This window comes from Tasmannia lanceolata, unplaced genomic scaffold (assembly GCF_043159265.1).
Source record: "Tasmannia lanceolata isolate RefF3 unplaced genomic scaffold, GAP_Taslan_0.1 ptg000037l, whole genome shotgun sequence".
Taxonomy (NCBI): domain Eukaryota; kingdom Viridiplantae; phylum Streptophyta; class Magnoliopsida; order Canellales; family Winteraceae; genus Tasmannia; species Tasmannia lanceolata.
In genome coordinates, this window is record NW_027518714.1 from 55,270,190 (window position 1) to 55,288,344 (window position 18,155).

The 18,155-nt window shown below is 37.8% G+C and overlaps 2 protein-coding genes and 2 pseudogenes across 4 annotated transcripts; 1 reads left to right on the forward strand and 3 right to left on the reverse strand.

Annotated features, from left to right (window-relative positions):
* Positions 1–384: 384 nt before the first annotated feature.
* LOC143861594 (zerumbone synthase pseudogene) lies at positions 385–3,844 on the reverse strand (annotated as a pseudogene).
* Positions 3,845–5,132: 1,288 nt separating this feature from the next.
* Positions 5,133–8,106, reverse strand: LOC143861989 (aspartokinase 2, chloroplastic-like). Of its 3 annotated transcripts, none has more exons than XR_013240111.1 (5): positions 8,026–8,106; positions 7,229–7,829; positions 7,052–7,130; positions 6,925–6,965; positions 5,133–5,361 (listed from the first exon to the last, which is right to left on the reverse strand). XR_013240111.1 is itself a non-coding variant. In XM_077372975.1 (3 exons), exons 2-3 carry the CDS (start codon positions 7,628–7,630, stop codon positions 7,077–7,079), a joined length of 456 nt encoding a protein of 151 aa, XP_077229090.1. In that variant the 5' UTR covers positions 7,631–7,829; positions 8,026–8,106; the 3' UTR covers positions 6,994–7,076. The 3 variants fall into 3 exon arrangements, 1 of the variants encoding a protein (XP_077229090.1); XR_013240112.1 differs by having other exon boundaries at positions 7,229–7,885; XM_077372975.1 differs by lacking the exons at positions 5,133–5,361; positions 6,925–6,965 and having other exon boundaries at positions 6,994–7,130.
* Positions 8,107–11,835: 3,729 nt separating this feature from the next.
* LOC143861596 (aspartokinase 2, chloroplastic pseudogene) lies at positions 11,836–12,258 on the reverse strand (annotated as a pseudogene).
* A 3,658-nt stretch (positions 12,259–15,916) lies between these two features.
* On the forward strand, positions 15,917–16,612 carry LOC143861597 (uncharacterized). Its single transcript, XM_077372495.1, has one exon. It carries the CDS (start codon positions 15,917–15,919, stop codon positions 16,610–16,612), a length of 696 nt encoding a protein of 231 aa, XP_077228610.1.
* Positions 16,613–18,155: the final 1,543 nt, after the last annotated feature.

Consider the following 18,155-nt stretch of genomic DNA (forward strand, 5'->3'; position numbering starts at 1 on the left):
ACTGTCATGAAATGAATGGAGAATTTGTAACTTTCAGGAAATAATGGACATGAGCCATTAAACCATTTTAAGTTACAACAATTCATTTTAAGTTACAAAGGAAATAATGGACATGAGCCATTAAACCATTTTAGGTTACAACAACATTTACCACATTTGAATTTAACTCAGTAAAAACAAAACCCGATAGGGTGTGGCTCTTTGGTGTAAAGTCATGGGTTTGCTCCCCAGTGACAGGCGTTCGAATCCCCCCTTGTTTAGCCGATGCATCCCCCCTTGTTTAGCCGATGCACGTGGTCTCCGGGTGCCCGCGCGCATCCCTAGGAAATAGTCCCGTCCTACAAAAGTGGGGTGGGGATACCCTATGGCATAAAAAAAAAATCAGTAAAAACATGTAGTACACGAAATCTACAAGTGTCTACTAATCTATTTGATCTGGTGCCGGGAGTCCAAGGCGCTTAAAGCAGGTGAACCCCCTATTCACAACAAAGTTGTGACCCGTCACATATTTTGCCTCCTCAGATGCAAGGTAGACAGCTGCCCACGCCACATCAGCCTCCTCTCACCGGCCCCACTCAGCTCCCTCAATCCACCCACTATCTGGTCTCGCCCGGCTTTTGGGTAGAATGCCTCCAGCTGGTCAATGACGAACCTCATGGGTACCGCAAAGGGCGAGATACAATGAATCCTCACACCAGGCCTACACATCTCACTTGCGGCGGATTTTACAATCCCTGGTATAGTAAACTTGGATATGGTATAAGGGTGCGGCCCAAGCCCGCCCAATAGCCCGCTAATACTGGCGGTACACAAGATGGATCCGGAGCCCGCGGGTATCATGACCCGACCTGCGTGCTTGATCCCCGCAACTGCCCCACGGACGTTGATGCTCATTACTCGATCAAAGTCGTCGAGATCGAGATCCTCAATGCTCGGTGGGACAGAGGGGCCGGCGATGCCGGCATTGTTGTACATGATGTCCAGTTTGCCATGGCGGGCCACGGTCTGGTCCACAACATCCGCCACTTGGCGCTCGATGGATACATCACATGGGACAAAGTGGGCCTGTGGGCCCAGTTCAGATGCGGCTTCTGGGCCTAGCTGGGTGTCGATGTCAGCTAGGATGACTTTGGCACCTTGTCGGATAAACTCGCGGGCCGTGGCCTTGCCGAGTCCACTCGCTCCGCCAGTTATCAGGGCGATCTTGCCTTCAAGCCCGCACAAAGGATTGTAAGTTTGTAAAATGTTCAAGATTCCTAGGGACCATCTGAGAAGGCATTTGGCAGATGGGCCGTTGCATGTGAGAGAAGCCACACAGGCTCACTTTTCAGCAGATTTTGTCTTGAGAAAACAAAATTGCATGCAGAGGTGGATTGGGACAACATATATGATTAAAAGGACTCACTTTCAACAACTCCATTTGCATATGGGAAATCATATTTCCACCCTATTTTCTAGCATTTTCATCAATATATTATTTTAAAAATCTTACGGCTTATGATTCAAACCAAATATAATGGTTTGCGATTTGAATCTCCTGGTTGAATCTTAAAGTGTACGAAGTTTGCGATTTTCAATTGAATCTAACAATTCGATAGTAAATCGAACGATTTATACAATTTATCCTAATTTAGTTTTTATAATTGAAAACATGATTTTCATTCAAAAGACTCCATTTCCCTTCTGCATTAGAGTTGCCTTCGAAAGCCCTCTCATGAGAAGAAAACAAAAGTGCAAGAGAAACTCCAATGAATTGAATCAATTTGAACTAGTCAAGCAAAGTGCACATGACACGGCGGAAGCGTGCGGAAAAAGGCGATGATCACCAGCCGTTGAAGAACACCGTCTTTTTTAACAAAAAAAAAAGTTTGTGACGCTGAAATGGACTCCGATACATAAGATCAAATCGGAAATAATCTTTGTTTCATACTACTATCTCGATATATAATCTCATGTCCATGGCTGAATGGTTAAAGCGCCTAACTCATAATTGGCAAATTTGTAGGTTCAATTCCTGCTCCCAACATGTTACATACGACAGATATTGTATAATTATTCAGTTTTCCGCAATTTTTTCCATCCCTCTATGTAAATAGTCCAATATAGGCTCACAGTCAATAACATCTTGTTTTTTTAATAATATAATATTTCCCCTAAATGTTTAGTATTAAATATAATATTATTTTTAATTGGTGTATCAAAATTCGGCCTAAATTTCGGTTTCGGTGAGGACCAAAATGCATTTTGAAACCGAAACTTGAAACCATATATGCTTGCTTCCATATAAATGCACCGTGGTGACGTGCAGCCAATGGGGGCCGCCCTTTCAGTCCATTTTTGTAAGGTTGCCCTTGAGTTTAGTATTTCTGTTATTTTTTTAACATAAGTACGGCAGAGTGCAAATTCCTACTAGGTAGGCGATCCTAATCGTTCAGAACAATCCAAACTGTTCATAGGGTTAACAAGTGATTCAAATCTGTATAAAAGTATGACCCAATTTTATATGCCCCACTAACGGAATTTTTTTTATGGGAAGTGATACATTTGTCTTACATGAGACAGCTCCCTATAGTGTATTTATGACCAGTCTTTTACACTAGAGGGGGCTCCCACTGGCAAAAAGGGGCAAATATTTCATTTCTCCTTTATATTTAATTTAATTTAATTTAATTTTTGACCGTCCATTTTATGGGCCAGAGGTGATTGTCTTATCTGTTATTGTTCTCTTAAATGAATGGTTAATTTGGATCATGAAATCGCTTCCATGGTTTGGATCATGAGTGGAGCACTATAATTTTCAATGGGCCTATCAAACCCTAGGATGCTTGAATCAGACCTGGAATCGGGATTCGATTCTAATTCCACCCCACCCAGAGCGGAGGAATTAGAGGGGGGAAATGTTGGAACGTGTTTCCATCCTAAAAGGTGGTATGCTAATTCTTCTAAAGTCAGATTGGAATTTTCATTAGAATTTTTTAGATTAAAATTCTTATTTTAATTTTTCCTCTATAGTCATAATGGAATTTAATTAGGAATTTTTTTAAGAGAAAAGGGTTTCTGCGCTCAAGCACAGAAACAGGGGGCATATTTTTTGGTGGGATCCAAATCATTCATTTGATGAGCCCTTTCATAGATAGGGTGTCCACAAAAAATCAGCTCCATTGGATCACCATAGGGTGTCCATTTGTGGGCCCAAAAAATGGGCAGATGTCCACTATCCGCTCATTTTTTTGGCTCACAAATGGACACCCTATGGTGATCCAATGGAGCTGATTTTTGGTAGGCACCCCATCCATGATGGAGCCTTCCAAATGAATGCTTAGGATCACCCCCCAAATGCCCTCCTGTTTCTGTGCTCGAGCGTAGATAAGCTTATCTGCGCTCGAGCGTAAATTAAAATTATTATTTTAACTTTTCCGCTAAAGTCGGAGTGGAATTTTTATTAGAATTTTTTAAATTAAACTTCTCATCCCGTCTAATGGAGAATCCGAATAGGAATAGAGCTATGACTCTATGAGATGTCATGTAAAAATAAAAACTAAAAGAGATGGGTGTACATGGCAAAAACAAGGGGATATATAAATATATTTCGTGAAAGACTTCGAATTTCTTCTCATGCACGTCGAACAGCTATCTCCCGTTTATTTAATGTTATTTCAAGTTTAGGTGCTGTTCCTGGCTATAATCTGTCTGTTTTGTGTTTTTCCTTTGTTATTTTTGGTGTTGGCATGTGCATTGCTTGAATTAATGGAGAAATTTGCAGGAAGTTTATTAGATCAAGCTAATCTGAGTAAATCTGCTTACATATAGGTTTTAGCTTGAAGAAGTTAAACAAAAGAACCATTTTTTGCGCCTAGAACATTGAAGATTTGGACTAGAGTTGTAGAGGAGGGTAGAATAAGTTCATTTTACCGCTTTCCAGCTGTGAAGAAATTATACATTCCCTTATTTGTCGAAATAGCGTGCTCGGACACCAGATCTACGGAAATAATCACTTCGGATTTTCGAGCATGGCAGCAGGTTCCTTGTGTTTCAGTGGTGTTGAAACCCCTTATATTGGATTAAGAAAGTGTTCTTCATCCTTGGTTTCTTCAAGGAGACTTGAATTCACAGTATCTATAGCTCCAGGCCCTGATTTTTATGTAGGAGGAGACGTGTTGCTTGTGGAAGGAGAGTTTTGAAAATTAGGTGTGAGAAAGGAGCGGTTGCTCGATCTATTTGGGGTCTTCTCTTTTCTCGGTTTGGGATCAGTTGGGTCCCTTCCAATTCTATGGCTGAATTTATTCAGAGTTGGGAATGGGCTCCTTGGAAAAGGAAAGACAGAATTCTGTGGAAGATGTGTCTCTTAGCCTCATTGTGGTTTTTGTGGAAAGAGAGGAATGCGCGTGTCTTTGAAGGGAAGGCTGGTTTTCCATATTGGATTTATATTCAGGTGATAGCTGCAGTCATCTCCTGGGCCCGTATACTTCCTCTTTTTCGTTTTGTTTCAGCTTTTGACCTCTGGGAAGGATGGTCAATCATCTGTATGGAATCGGCTACCAAAGTGAAAACCCGCCCCTCCTGGTCTCCTCCTCCGCCGGGGTCCCTGAAGCTTAACTTTGACGGCTCCTCTATTGGCAACCCAGGAGCGGCAGGAGTAGGAGGGTTATGTAGAAACCACAAAGGGGAAGTCCTCTGGGCCTACTCGGGGCCTATTGGATTGGCAGACTCGAATGAGGTAGAGGTTAGAGCCGTGCACAGCGGGCTTCACTCCATGCCTCGCCTGGAGTGCGACAGAATTATAGTCGAAGGGGAATCCTTAAATGTTATTCGCTGGCTTTCGGGCGCCGCTTCTCCCCCATGGCGATTTTTGCCTCTCTTAGAGGAGATAGAGGATAGATCTAAGGGCTCCTCCATAGTTTTTCGCCATGTCAGGAGATCAGCCAATGCGGATGCCGACTCCCTGGCCAAGAAAGGCGTTTTTCGGGCCGAGTTTGAGTGCTTTGACTATCTTCCTCCTTGACTTATTGTATTGCTATCTTTCTATTCTCTTTGTTCCTTCAGGACCATCTCGGTTCTTTATATATATATATATATATATATATATATATATATATATATTATGTTGCCCTCTTCAAAAAAAGAAAAGAAAGGAGCGGTTGCTTTAGTTGAGAAGGCCAAGACTGGAAAGGAAAGGGCTGATGGAAATGTAGGCCAGTTTACATGTGTAATGAAATTCGGTGGTTCTTCAGTTGATTCGGCTCAAAGAATGAGAGAGGTTGCTGATCTTATTCTTAGCTTTCCTGAAGAAAGGCATGTATTGATATTGGCACTCCACTCCTTATTTCTCAGTTTTCTCGTTGCATTTGCCAGTTCCCTTTTCTAGCAAGCAACATGTCAGCAGCCAAAAAAAAAAAACATGTCAGCAGCCAAAAGAGAAGTATAAAATAAAGAATTGCCAATATCAAAACAAAGGGTGTTTGGGCATCATCTCCTTAAAAACAGAGATTGACCTGACCTTTCAAACATGCTTGTCACATTTTTTATTGAATTTGTTAATATCACTTTCAAACATGCTTGTCACATTTGTTATTGAATTGTTAATATCACTTTCAAACATGCCTTCTCAAATGTAGTCTATCTTTCAAGCATGCCTTCTCAAACCATAACCAAAACCAGAAATTCAAATACCCACTGACAAACCATTTGTAAAACCTAGAAATCCAAATACCCCTATGAAATAAAAGAGAGGCAGATAAAATTTAGGGAAAAAACTGCTTATCTCAAGAGGAAAGGGTAGAGATGTTCCGAGAGTCGGATGTATTCTCTAGCTTTTCGCAAAAAGAAATCTCTCTCTCTCTCTCTCTCTCTCTCTCTCTCTCTCTCTCTCTCTCTCTCTCTCTCTCTCTCTTATACCCAGTTTCAAAAATGGGAAAGTAGGGTTTTTAGGGGTTTTATACCCTCTCTCTTGTTCGTGGTTTTGGAGATTGGAAAGTACGCCTTTTACTTGTTAGTCGGCAAAAGGCTTAGGTTAAGTCTATAAAGTATACACAAGGTTAATTCTATAAAGTATAAAGTACGATAAAACACGCTCGGGTTGTTTTTTTTTCTCTTTAAACCCAACCTGAGATGGCATTGAGTTTTTAAATGTGAAAACCGACCCGACCCAAGACACACCATTTCTAAATCTGACCCAAGCTTTTTCGGTCGGTTTGATGATGGTCGGGTTTTAGAGACCTGATTTACTGCATATCATCTCTGGTAAATGCAATGTTTTAAAAATTGGAATCAAATAGTAAATCGTAATAGGGGTCGAATCGTATCGGATCGTAAATCGTTTCGTAGATCATAAGATTCATTTGGATATAATATATAAATTCATTAAGAACTATTTTATTTTCATTTATTATTACGAAACGATGTCCAAAAATGCATGTGGCGGCTTCTGCGGAATTTAAGAATTAAAAATTTAGTAAGAACTATTTTATTTTCATTTATTATTATGTGTTTACTAGAGCATGATGGACCTCCCTAGATCTGCAATGGGGAGCTTTGAGATGTGATTTATTGGGTATCCTAGTATTCTTTTTAGTTGACCTTTTCTTCTGTTTTTGGGTTTAAAGGTAGGTGGCATGTCCTCCTCTTGTATTTTTTTTCTTCTAATTATTAATAAAATTTAAGGTGCCGGCCTAGGTTCCTAGATAAATTTCGAGTTAAAAAATGTTTATTAGAGAATGACACTAGACGTATTACATAACTATCAGTCACTAAAAATAACATACAATAGCATGCCAAGCATATATAAAGCAAATTTTGCACAAGACACGGTCAAATCTGTTAAAATAATACATTGAATTAGACACCAAAATGGGATATTTACACATCTCTAGGTTGATTTGACTAAGAAAAAAGGAAATAGGACACAGGAAAACTACAGATCCTTACCAGAAATAGTGGACCTATCTACTCTAAGCTCATCAATGGTCCTGAACATATCAAGGAACAAAACCCTTGGATAAGAATAGTGTTGAAATGCATGTAAATGACTACAAAACTAGAAGTGAGATCTTACTTAAGATGCAGGTCTTTTATGAAGCTCAACTCATCCATGTCTGATACCCTAGAAGCACCACAACTGACAGCCTTTTCCCCTGCTTAAGACACCACCATGAAATTTTGAACACCAAAAAGAATCCTTAATTAAGAAAAAAAAAAACAACACAAACTGTACAGAAAAATCAACACCCACCTGTAGAATCTTGTTTGTCGTCTTCCCCATAGCAGAGGGAACAATTACAGGCCTTTCTTCAGGAAAGCTAAGAATAAGATCAGCAACCTCTCTCATTCTTTCAGCCGATGCAACTGAAGAACCACCGAATTTCATTACACATGTAAACTGGTCTACATTTCCATCAGCCCTTTCTTTCCCAGTCTCAGCCTTCTCAACTAAAGCAACCGCTCTTTTCTCACACCTAATTTTCAAAACTCTCCTTTCACAAGCAACACGTCTCCTCCTACATAAAAATCCAGGGTCTGGAGCTATGGATACTGTGAATTCAAGTCGCCTTGAAGAAACCAAGGATGAAGAACACTTTCTTAATCCAATATAAGGGGTTTCAACACCACTGAAACGCAAGGTAGACGCCGCCATGATACAAAAGCCGAAGTGACTATTTCTAAAGATCTGGTGTGGGGGAGAGCTATTTCGACAAATAATGGAATGTAGGATTTCTTCGCTGCTAGAAAACGGTAAAATGAGCTTAATCTAGCCTCCTCTACAACTCTAGTCCAAATCTTCAATGTTCTAGGCTCAAAACAGGTTCTTTTGTTTAACTTCTTCAAGCTAAAACCTAAATATAAGCAGATTTGCTAAAATTAGCTTGATCTAAGACACTTACTGTAAATTCTGCACAAAACAGACAGATTACAACAAGGAACAGAACCTAAACTTCAAAAAAACCCTAGAAATCTGAAAAGTAAAGTACTAAAAGCTTGAAAAGAAAGGAAAAGGACGAAAGCTAGGGTTTTGGTTTTCTTTTTCCTTACTTTCCTCTCGTGTTTCCTTCCTTTTGAATAACCGTGGGAGCTCTTGAAGGAATGCGAGGGTTTGAGTATTGTAAAGGCACACACACACAGAGAGATTTTAAGCAGACAAGGGTTTGAGTATTTATAGTAAACGAGCGGAGAAAGTGCACAGAGGCGTATTATAGCAGAATGCCCTAGCTTTTGACCTTTTCAATTACGGTAATTGGACCGTTCATCGACTTTGGAGAATTTTTGAGTTTGAGTAGAATTTTCTACGAGCCTTCTAAATTCCAGAAATTTGAACGAAGACTAACCTTTTTAAAATATTCGTGGGATTTGGTAGGAAATTTGAACGAAGACTAACCTTATTTTTAGGGATTTGGTAGGAAATTTAGTGGGAAGCCAATTTAGAGTCAGTTTTGCAGGACAGAACAGCCACACAAGCTCACTTTTCAGCAAATTTTGTCTCTAATACAAAAGTTTTTGTGAGCCGTCTAAATAGCTTTCGGTGAAATGGCCTAGCAAATTGAAAGAAAGAGAAATGCTAAACTGAAAGACGCACTTACAATAACCCAGATCCCAAGAGTGCCTCATTGGATCCACATCTTCAACCGCAATATCAGAATATGGTTGTGTCGAAATCATTTCCATATTTTTATTGTGAAAATATAAGGAACTATATAAAATTCGTTTTGAGTTGACTTCATGAATGGGACTAAGTATCGATCATTTCCCTATTTTTATTCTGAAATATTAGGAACTATATAAAATTCGTCCTGACTTGACTTTATGCAAAATTCGTATTTATTGCCCAACATGAATGCCAAAAATACCCCTAAGGAAAATCAGAAATGTCAATAAAAAAGGTATTGTGCTAGGCTGGGAGACATGAATGGAAATAACAAAAAAGTGAGAAAAAAATTTAACCCTTGAATCACTCTTTATATATATATATATATATATATATATATATATATATATATATATATATATATATATATATATATATATATATATATGAGAGAAAACGGTTCCTACACACATGTGTAGATAAGTTATCTACACACTAGCTTAAATACAGTGGGGGCTACATTATTTGGGTGATTCAAACCATTCATTTTTAAGGCCCTCACATAGATAGGGTGTCCACAAAAAATCAGATCCATAGGATCATCCTAACCATTCGAACTATGGAGGCAAAAAATGGACTAATTTGTGAAGGTTTAAAGACATCCATTTTACCTCCACAAATCGTAGGGTTGGGATGATCCTATGGATCTGATTTTTTGTAGACACCCTATCTATGTGAGGGCCTTTAAAATGGATGGCTTGGATCACCCAAACAATGTGGGCCCCCACTCTACACATATGTGTAGGAACCGTTCTCTCTCTCTCTCTCTCTCTCTCTCTCTCTCTCTATATATATATATATATATATATATATATATATATATATATATATATATATATATATATATATATATGTATATAAGGATTTGTTAATATCACTTTCAAACATGCCTTCTCAAATGTAGTCTATCTTTCAAGCATGCCTTCTCAAACCATAACCAAAACCAGAAATTCAAATACCCACTGACAAACCATTTGTAAAACCTAGAAATCCAAATACCCCTATGAAATAAAAGAGAGGCAGATAAAATTTAGGGAAAAAACTGCTTATCTCAAGAGGAAAGGGTAGAGATGTTCCGAGAGTCGGATGTATTCTCTAGTTTTTCGCAAGAAGAAATGGCTCTCTCTCTCTCTCTCTCTCTCTCTCTCTCTCTCTCTCTCTCTCTCTTGTACCCAGTTTCAAAAATGGGAAAGTAGGGGTTTTAGGGGTTTCATACCCTCTCTCTTGTGCGTGCTTTTGGAGATTAGAAAGTACGCCTTTTACTTGTTAGTCGGCAAAAGGCTTAGGTTAAGTCCATAAAGTATACACAAGGTTAATTCTATAAAGTCTAAAGTACGATAAAACACACTCGGGTTGTTTTTTTTTCTCTTTAAACCCAACCTGAGATGACATTGAGTTCTTAAATGTGAAAACTGACCCGACCCAAGACCAACCATTTCTAAACCTGACCCAGTGCTTTTTCAGTCGGTTTGATGACGGTCGGGTTTTAGAGACCTGATTTACTTCATATCATCTCTGGTAAATGCAATGTTTTAAAAATTGGAATCAAATCGTAAATCGTAATAGGGGTCGAATCGTATCGGATCGTAAATCGTTTCGTAGATCATAAGATTCATTTAGATATAATATTTAAATTCATTAAGAACTATTTTATTTTCATTTATTATTACGAAAGTATGAAACGATGTCCAAAAATGCATGTGGCGGCTTCTGTGGAATTAAAGAATTAAAAATTTAGTAAGAACTATTTTATTTTCATTTATTATTATGAGTTTACTAGAGCATGATGGACCTCCCTAGATCTGCAATGGGGAGCTTTGAGATGTGATTTATTGGGTATCCTAGTATTCTTTTTAGTTGATCTTTTCTTCTGTTTTTGGGTTTGACTTTGAAGCTAGGTGGCATGTCCTCCTCTTGTATTTTTTATTCTAATTATTAGTAAAATTTAAGGTGCCGGCCTAGGTTCCTAGATAAATTTCGGGTTAAAAAATGTTTATTAGAGCATGACACCCTTGATTTGAAATGACGTATTACATAACTATCAGTCATTAAAAATGACATACAATAGCATGCCAAGCATAAGGCAAATTCTGCACAAGACACAGTCAAATCTGTTGACATATCTTGCCGTATTGCTGTGTTAAACATTTAGCTCACGATCAGAGAACAATTGAGGGTAAACAATAGTAGGAAGTACTAAAAGTTAACAATATTAAGGGATATTTACACATCTCCAGTTTGATTTGACTAACAAAAAAGGAAATAGGACCCAGGAAAACTACAGATCCTCACCAGAAATAGTGGACCTATCTACTCCAAGCTCATCAATGGTCCTGAATAGGGCTGCAACTCAGGTCGGGCGGGTCGGGTTTTGGAGAACCCAACCCTACCCGAGAAATATCTCGGGTCGGGTCGGGTTTTTTTTCGGAAAACCCACGAATCCCAAACCCGGCCCTACCCATGATAAATCTCGGGTCGGTTCGGGTCGGGTTGGGTTTTTTCACGTTGACGCAATTTTTTAAGGAAAATTCTTGTTTGGCAAGGCAACTCAACTCATAGAAGCAGAAATTACACTCACATTACACTTGAATCAAACAATGATGTAATTACACTCACATCACACTTGAATCAAACAATGCTGTAATTAAACAATGTTGTAATTACAATCAAACAATGCTGAATCAAACACTTGAATCAACTCAACTCATAGAAGCAGAAATTACACTCACATACAGTAACAGTGGGTGCGTGGGTTTTCACTTTTAACTTTTAACTAACAATAGAAAAAAATATACATACTATAACTTATGTAACTTGGGTCGGGTCGGGTCGGGCCCCTTCAAACCCGGCTTGACCCGAGATTCATGCAGGCTTTTGAATGCTCAACCCGGCTCGACCCGAAACCCATGAAACCTGAACCCAACCTAGGCTATTTTCGGGTCGGGTCGATGCGGGTCGGGGAAAACCCGGGTCGAGTTGCAGCCCTAGTCCTGAACATATCAAGGAACAAAACCCATGGATAAGAATAGTGTTGAAATGCATTTAAATCACTACAAAACTAGAAGTGAGATCTTACTTAAGATGCAGGTCTTTTATGAAGCTCAACTCATCCATGTCCGATACCCTAGAAGCACCACAACTGATAGCCTTTTCCCCTCCCTAAGACACCACCATGAATTTTTAAACACCAAAAAGAATCCTTAATCAAGGGGAAAAAAAACGACACCCACCTTTAGAATCTTGTTTGTCGTCTTCCCCATAGCAGAGAGAACAATTACAGGCCTTTCTTCAGGAAAGCTAAGAATAAGATCAGCAACCTCTCTCACTCTTTCTGCCGATGCAACTGACGAACCACCAAATTTCATTACACATGTCAACTGGCCTACATTTCCATCAGCCCTTTCCTTCCCAGTCTCAACTAAAGCAACCGCTCTTTTCTCACTGCTAATTTTCAAAACTCTCCTTCCACAAGCAACACGTCTCCTCCTACATAAAAATTCAGTGTCTGGAGCTACGGATACTGTGAATTCAAGTTGCCTTGAAGAAACCAAGGATGAAGAACACTTTCTTAGTCCAATATAAGGGGTTTCAACACCACTGAAACGCAAGGTAGACGCCGCCATGATACAAAAGCCGAAGTGACTATTTCTGCAGATCTGGTGTGGGGGAGAGCTATTTCGACAAATAGGATTTCTTCAAGCTAAAACCTAAATATAAGCAGATTTAGGAGTGTAGGATTTCTTCGCAGCCAAAAACCGGTAAACTGAGCTTAATCTACCCTCTTCTATAACTCTAATCCAAATCTTCAATGTTCTAGGCTCAAAACAGGTTCTTTTGTTTAACTTCTTCAAGCTAAAACCTAAATATAAGCAGATTTAGGAGTGTAGGATTTCTTCGCAGCCAAAAAACAGTAAACTGAGCTTAATCTACCCTCTTCTATAACTCTAATCCAAATCTTCAATGTTCTAGGCTCAAAACAGGTTCTTTTGTTTAACTTCTTCAAGCTAAAACCTAAATATAAGTAGATTTACTCAAATTAGCTTGATCTAATACACTTACTGCAAATTCAGCCATTAATTCAAGCAATGCACATGCCAACTCCAAAAAAAAAAAGAAGGGAAAAAACACAAAACAGACAGATTACAATGCGTCTGAAAATGAGAAATAATATAAAAAGATTTACAAAAAGAGCTGTGGAAAGTAAAGTACCAAAAGCTTGAAAAGAAAGGAAAAGGACGAAAGCTAGGGTTTTGGTTTTGGTTTTGGTTTTTGAGTTTGAGTGGAATTTTCTACGAGCCTTCTAAATTCCAGAAATTTGCCAGAAATTTGATCGAAGACTATCCTTTTTATGAGGTGGCTGTTCGCCTGTTCTCTAGTATAAAAGTTTTTGTGAGCCGTTTAGATGGCTTTACGTGAAATGGCCTAGCAAATTGAAAGAAACAGAAATATTAAACTGAGAGAAATTATATGGTGTAAGGCCTTATTGTGGTGGAATTAAAGTACCCCCCTTGACATTTGATCCAACAGCAGCTCCTCAAAAAGTGACCTGCTGTTGGATCAAATATCAAGGGCGGTGCCCCTACCGTATTGTCGTAAGGCCTTACACCGTATAAAATCTCATAAACTGGAGGGGCGCACTTACAAAAACCCTAGAGTGCCTCATTGGATCCACATCGTTCGACCGCAATAAGAAATGCATCCGAAATACAAAATTAAAAGAATGATAAATGCGGTGGAGCGAGGTGGATCTAAAGTGGCACCCTAGGTTTTTGAAAGGGCATCCTTCTGCCCCTCTGAGATGATCGAATTCTCCGTGACCAAAATTTTAGTGTTATCTTAGCTGCCTCAATCTCCAAGCCGGAGCAAAAGTTTAAGAAAAGAAATGCCATGCAAAAATGAAATGATTCCATAGCTTGAAGAACGGAAAGAAAAAATTAAACATATAGGGCACGTTCGGCTACCAGGAATCTGTTTTTATGACAAATCGGTAGGCTAAAGGGGAGATGAGGGTGAAGTTGCAAGAATGGAAATCCAGGAATGGTTGTCTCCGGCGATGAGATGGGGCTAAAAATCAGGAAACGGGAAACTCTACTCAAAATCCGGTCAACCTTAATTTTCACCATTTTTAGCCGCATGACTTTTAGTAGCTTCACCCGCATCTCCACATGGAGACTACCAATTTATCATGAAAACATAGTCCTGGTGGCGAGACATGGCCATAGTTAGGCCCTGTTTGTTTCATATTGTGACAACTGATTGTGGGTCCAAAACAGATTATTGGACTCAAAATTACGTATAATTCAGACTCTAATAATTCGTTTGGCCCCACAATCACTTGTAGCAGTCTAAAACGAACAGGGCCTCAAGGTTTTGTCAGCCAGTTTAAACCATAAATGACTCATCATTTTAGAAGATGATAGGGTTTAGAAAGAAAAAAGGAAGATGAAAGGCCCGTTCAAACAATCAAGGAAGATGAAAGGAAGGCCGGTTATTCTGCTCGCTCTCATGCAAAAACAAATGCTCCCTGCAACCCAACAAAACTTCAAAAATTTTCTAAAGAATTGAATTGAATCAAAATCTACAGCCTTTGTGTTTCTCCCTTTTTATCTTAGATGGATCTATTTTGTAATTATAATTTACTGGCTATGCAATGAAAATTCCAAAGAGGAGGAGCAACATGAATTGACAGACATGCAAACCAACAATAAAGAGTACGCCACAAGTTGCTGTGTTCCACATGCAAAAGCTGTTATATATTATAAATTATATTATATTACTAATAATGTATTTGATATTATAAATTTTATTATATTACAATAATATGTTTTGAAGGAAAAAAGTCATAGTTTTTGAGACTTGTGCAAGTTCCCTCCATTAATTTGAAGGGAAAAATCAAAGTCTTAAAAGTTGTGCAAAGTTCCCTCCATCTTTTTCATTTGGGATCTTTTCAAATGCTATGGTGAGAATTATTTGAAATTTGGTGAATCCCACATGGAGATTTAGGATTCAAACTCCTTCACTCCTTCATCTATAAATAGGAGATAGTTTCACTCATCTCATTCAAGTTCTTTAGAGCTCTTTCTCTTTGAGAGAGCACCAAGAAAGAACTTCAAGTAATAATAATAATAATATATATATATATATATATATATATATATATATATATATATATATATATATATGAGGAAAGTGTTTCTACTCGGTCCCCTCGATAAGCTTATCTACTCCTCCCTTTAAAAAAATACAGTGGGCCCACGCTGTTTGGATGATCCAAAGCATTCATTTGATAGGTCTTAACATAGATAGGGTGTGCCCAAAAAATCAGCACCAAAGGGTCATCCTAGCCCTTCGTTTTGTTGGGCACACCGTGTCCAAAATGGACGCATATAAACGTGGACGTTTATATGTGTCCATTCTGGGCACCACAAGGCACTACAAAACGAAGGGCTAGGATGACCCTTTGGTGCTGATTTTTTGGGCACACCCTATCTATGTTAAGACCTATCAAATGAATGCTTTGGATCATCCAAACAGCGTGGGCCCACTGTATTTTTTTAAAGGGAGGAGTAGATAAGCTTATCTAGGGGACCGAGTAGAAACACTTTCCTCTCTCTCTCTCTCTCTATATATATATATATATATATATATATATATATATATATATATAAGAAGAAGAAGAAGGAAGGAATAAAAAGACGGTTAAGGCCTAATGGTTATAACTGTCATTTAAACAAAATAGTTTAAATTTTAAATGCCGAAACAGTTTTTTGTTAAACGGCTATATATGAAGAGTTGCGCCTCTTCTTCAGAAGGGTGCAGGTTTCTTCGTGAGAGGGTGTCTTTGCACCGACTCTGAGTCTCTTCGGAAGGGTGTCTTTGCGCCTATTCGAAGTCTTTAAAAAGGGACTCAATCAGAGTTTGTTATATATATATATATATATATATATATATATATATATATATATATATATATATATATATATATATATATATATATCTTCTTCTGTCATTCTCTTCTCACTGTCATATAAGTTTAAAGTTTTCTGAGTGGGTTCTGATTTGTGAGAATACATGAAGTGCAGTCCTGTTAAAATTCTCGGTGTTGGGCATTGTATCCTGGAGATAGAATTTCAAGAGTCCATCTGCATCTATACGTGGGAAATTACTATCTTAAAGATAACTTCTTGGAAGTGCCTTGCCCAATTAATTCTTCTGTTCTATTTTCTGCATTCTGTTCTGTCTTATTTTCAACAACAATTTTAAGATATAACTTATTCCGAGATGGATTCAGCAATTGTCAAAACGCAAGTTCAGAATGTGGAAAGGCTTGAGCAATTCAATGGTCTGAATTACAAACACTGGAGTTTGAAGATCTTCTATCAACTCACGATTGCAAAGGTTGCCTATGTACTGAGCACGGCATATCCGCACAATCAGTCAGGAGAAAGTATCAGCGAACTTAATAATGGGCAAAAGAAATGGCTGGAAGATGATTATATCTGTCAATTCACCATTCTGCAGGCTATGACAAATTCGCTCTTCAACGTGTTTCACAAGCACTCTACTGCTTATGAATTGTGGGCGGCAATTCAGCGAAGGTATGTTAATGAAGATGCTGGAAATAAATCTTTCCTTGTTAACAAATATGTTGAGTTCAAAATGGTTGATTCCAAACCTATTATTGATCAAGTTAATGAACTCAATGATATTGCAACTGAATGTGCTGATGCCGGTGAATCAATTTCAGAAACTTTTCAAGTCTCAACTCTTATTGGTAAATTGCCTTCTTCTTGGAAGGATTACCAAAAACGTTTAAAACACGAGAGAAAATATCTAAATTTGGATAAATTGGTTCAACACATTCAAATTGAGAATAAGGCTCGCAATAGAGAAATATTTGTTGATCAAGGAAAGAAAGATAAAGTTCTTAATGTTGATCAACAGATAAATCACCAACAGATATTTCTTAATCCATAAATGATAATAATACATGGACTCTTGTGGATCTTCCTCTTAATACTAAACCCATTGGTTGTAAGTGGGTTTTGAAAAAGAAACTCAAACTTGATGATAGTATTGAAAAATATAAAGCAAGGTTAGTCGCCAAGGGTTATAGTCAAAATGAAGGATTAGATTATTTTGAAATATTTTCTCCTGTTACTAAATCTACTTCTATTAGAACTATGTTTGCTATAGCTTCCTTCTACAATCTTGAAGTACATCAAATGGATGTCAAGACCGTGTTTCTCAATGGAGATCTTAATGAGGAAATTTACATTCATCAGCCTGAAGGGCATGTTCTCAAAGGTCTAGAAAACAAGTATGCAAACTAAACAAATCTCTTTATGGTCTTAAACAAGCACCTAGACAGTGATATAAGAAATTTAGAAAAGAGATAAAAAAATTTGGTTTTAAAAGAAGTAAAGTAGAAAGTTGTGTTTTTTCTAAGAGCACAAAAGATTTTAAAGTGTTAATTACTCTTTATGTTGATGATTTATTAATTTTTGGTTCCAACATAGATTGCATTAATGAGACTAAGAGATACTTGACTCAAATATTTGACATTAAAGACTTAGGTCCTGCTGATGTTATTTTAGGAGTTAAAATTATTAAAAGAGATGGTAAATATATTTTAACTCAGTCTCATTATATTGAAAAATTATTAAGAAAGTTTAATCATTCTGATTGAACCTAGTAAGACTCCTTTTGATCCTCACTGTAAATTAGTACCCAACACTAGGTTACCTGTAAATCAAAAGGAATATGCTAAAATAATTGGTAGCTTAATGTATACCATGAATTATACTAGACCAGACATTGCATGTTCAGTTGGTATGTTAAGTAGATTTACCAATAGTCCAAGTGTTGAACATTGGAATGAAATTAGTAGAGTTTTGAGATATCTAAAACATACCATGAATTATGGCTTGCATTATAACTGTACACTTCTGTTTTAGAATGTTATAGTGATGCTAATTGGGCTTCTGATAGACTTACTTCTAAGTCAACTAGTGGCTGGCTTTTTACTATGGGTGGTTGCATAATTGTTTGGTCCTGTAAGAAACAAACATGTATAGCATTACCTTTAAAGGAATCCGAATTTATTGCTATGTCTCTTGCAAGCAAAGAGATACTTTGGATTAAAAGATTTTTAAGATGTATTCCATTTATAGATTATACTAAAGGACCAATCACTTTATATTGTGATAATCAAGCAGCAATTTACAACACCATAAATAAAAGAATATCAAATAATAGCAAGCATATTGCTATGAGATATAATCACATACGAAGAGTTGTGAAAAAGGGTAAGGTGTCACTTCAATACTTACCTACTGATCAATTGTTGGCAGACCCCCTTACTAAACCTTTATCAGGTGATAAGATCAGTAAAACTATGCTGGTCCACGCATCTCTGTTGGACCATTTAGCCCTCACCTGCTATAACTATGTTGGTCTATATGCAAGGGTAAAATCGTCACATTATCAATCTTTCTAATACTTGTCTTCCTTTTCCCTC

Excerpts from the sequence above, each read along its gene's own strand:
- LOC143861597 (XM_077372495.1), top strand. The coding sequence starts at position 15,917 with ATGGATTCAGCAATTGTCAAAACGCAAGTTCAGAATGTGGAAAGGCTT.
- LOC143861989 (XM_077372975.1), bottom strand. The coding sequence starts at position 7,630 with ATGGCGGCGTCTACCTTGCGTTTCAGTGGTGTTGAAACCCCTTATATT. Across the intron at positions 7,131-7,228 it reads CGACAAACAAGATTCTACAG|GGGAAAAGGCTGTCAGTTGT; the intron begins GTGGGTGTTGAT and ends TGTCTTAAGCAG.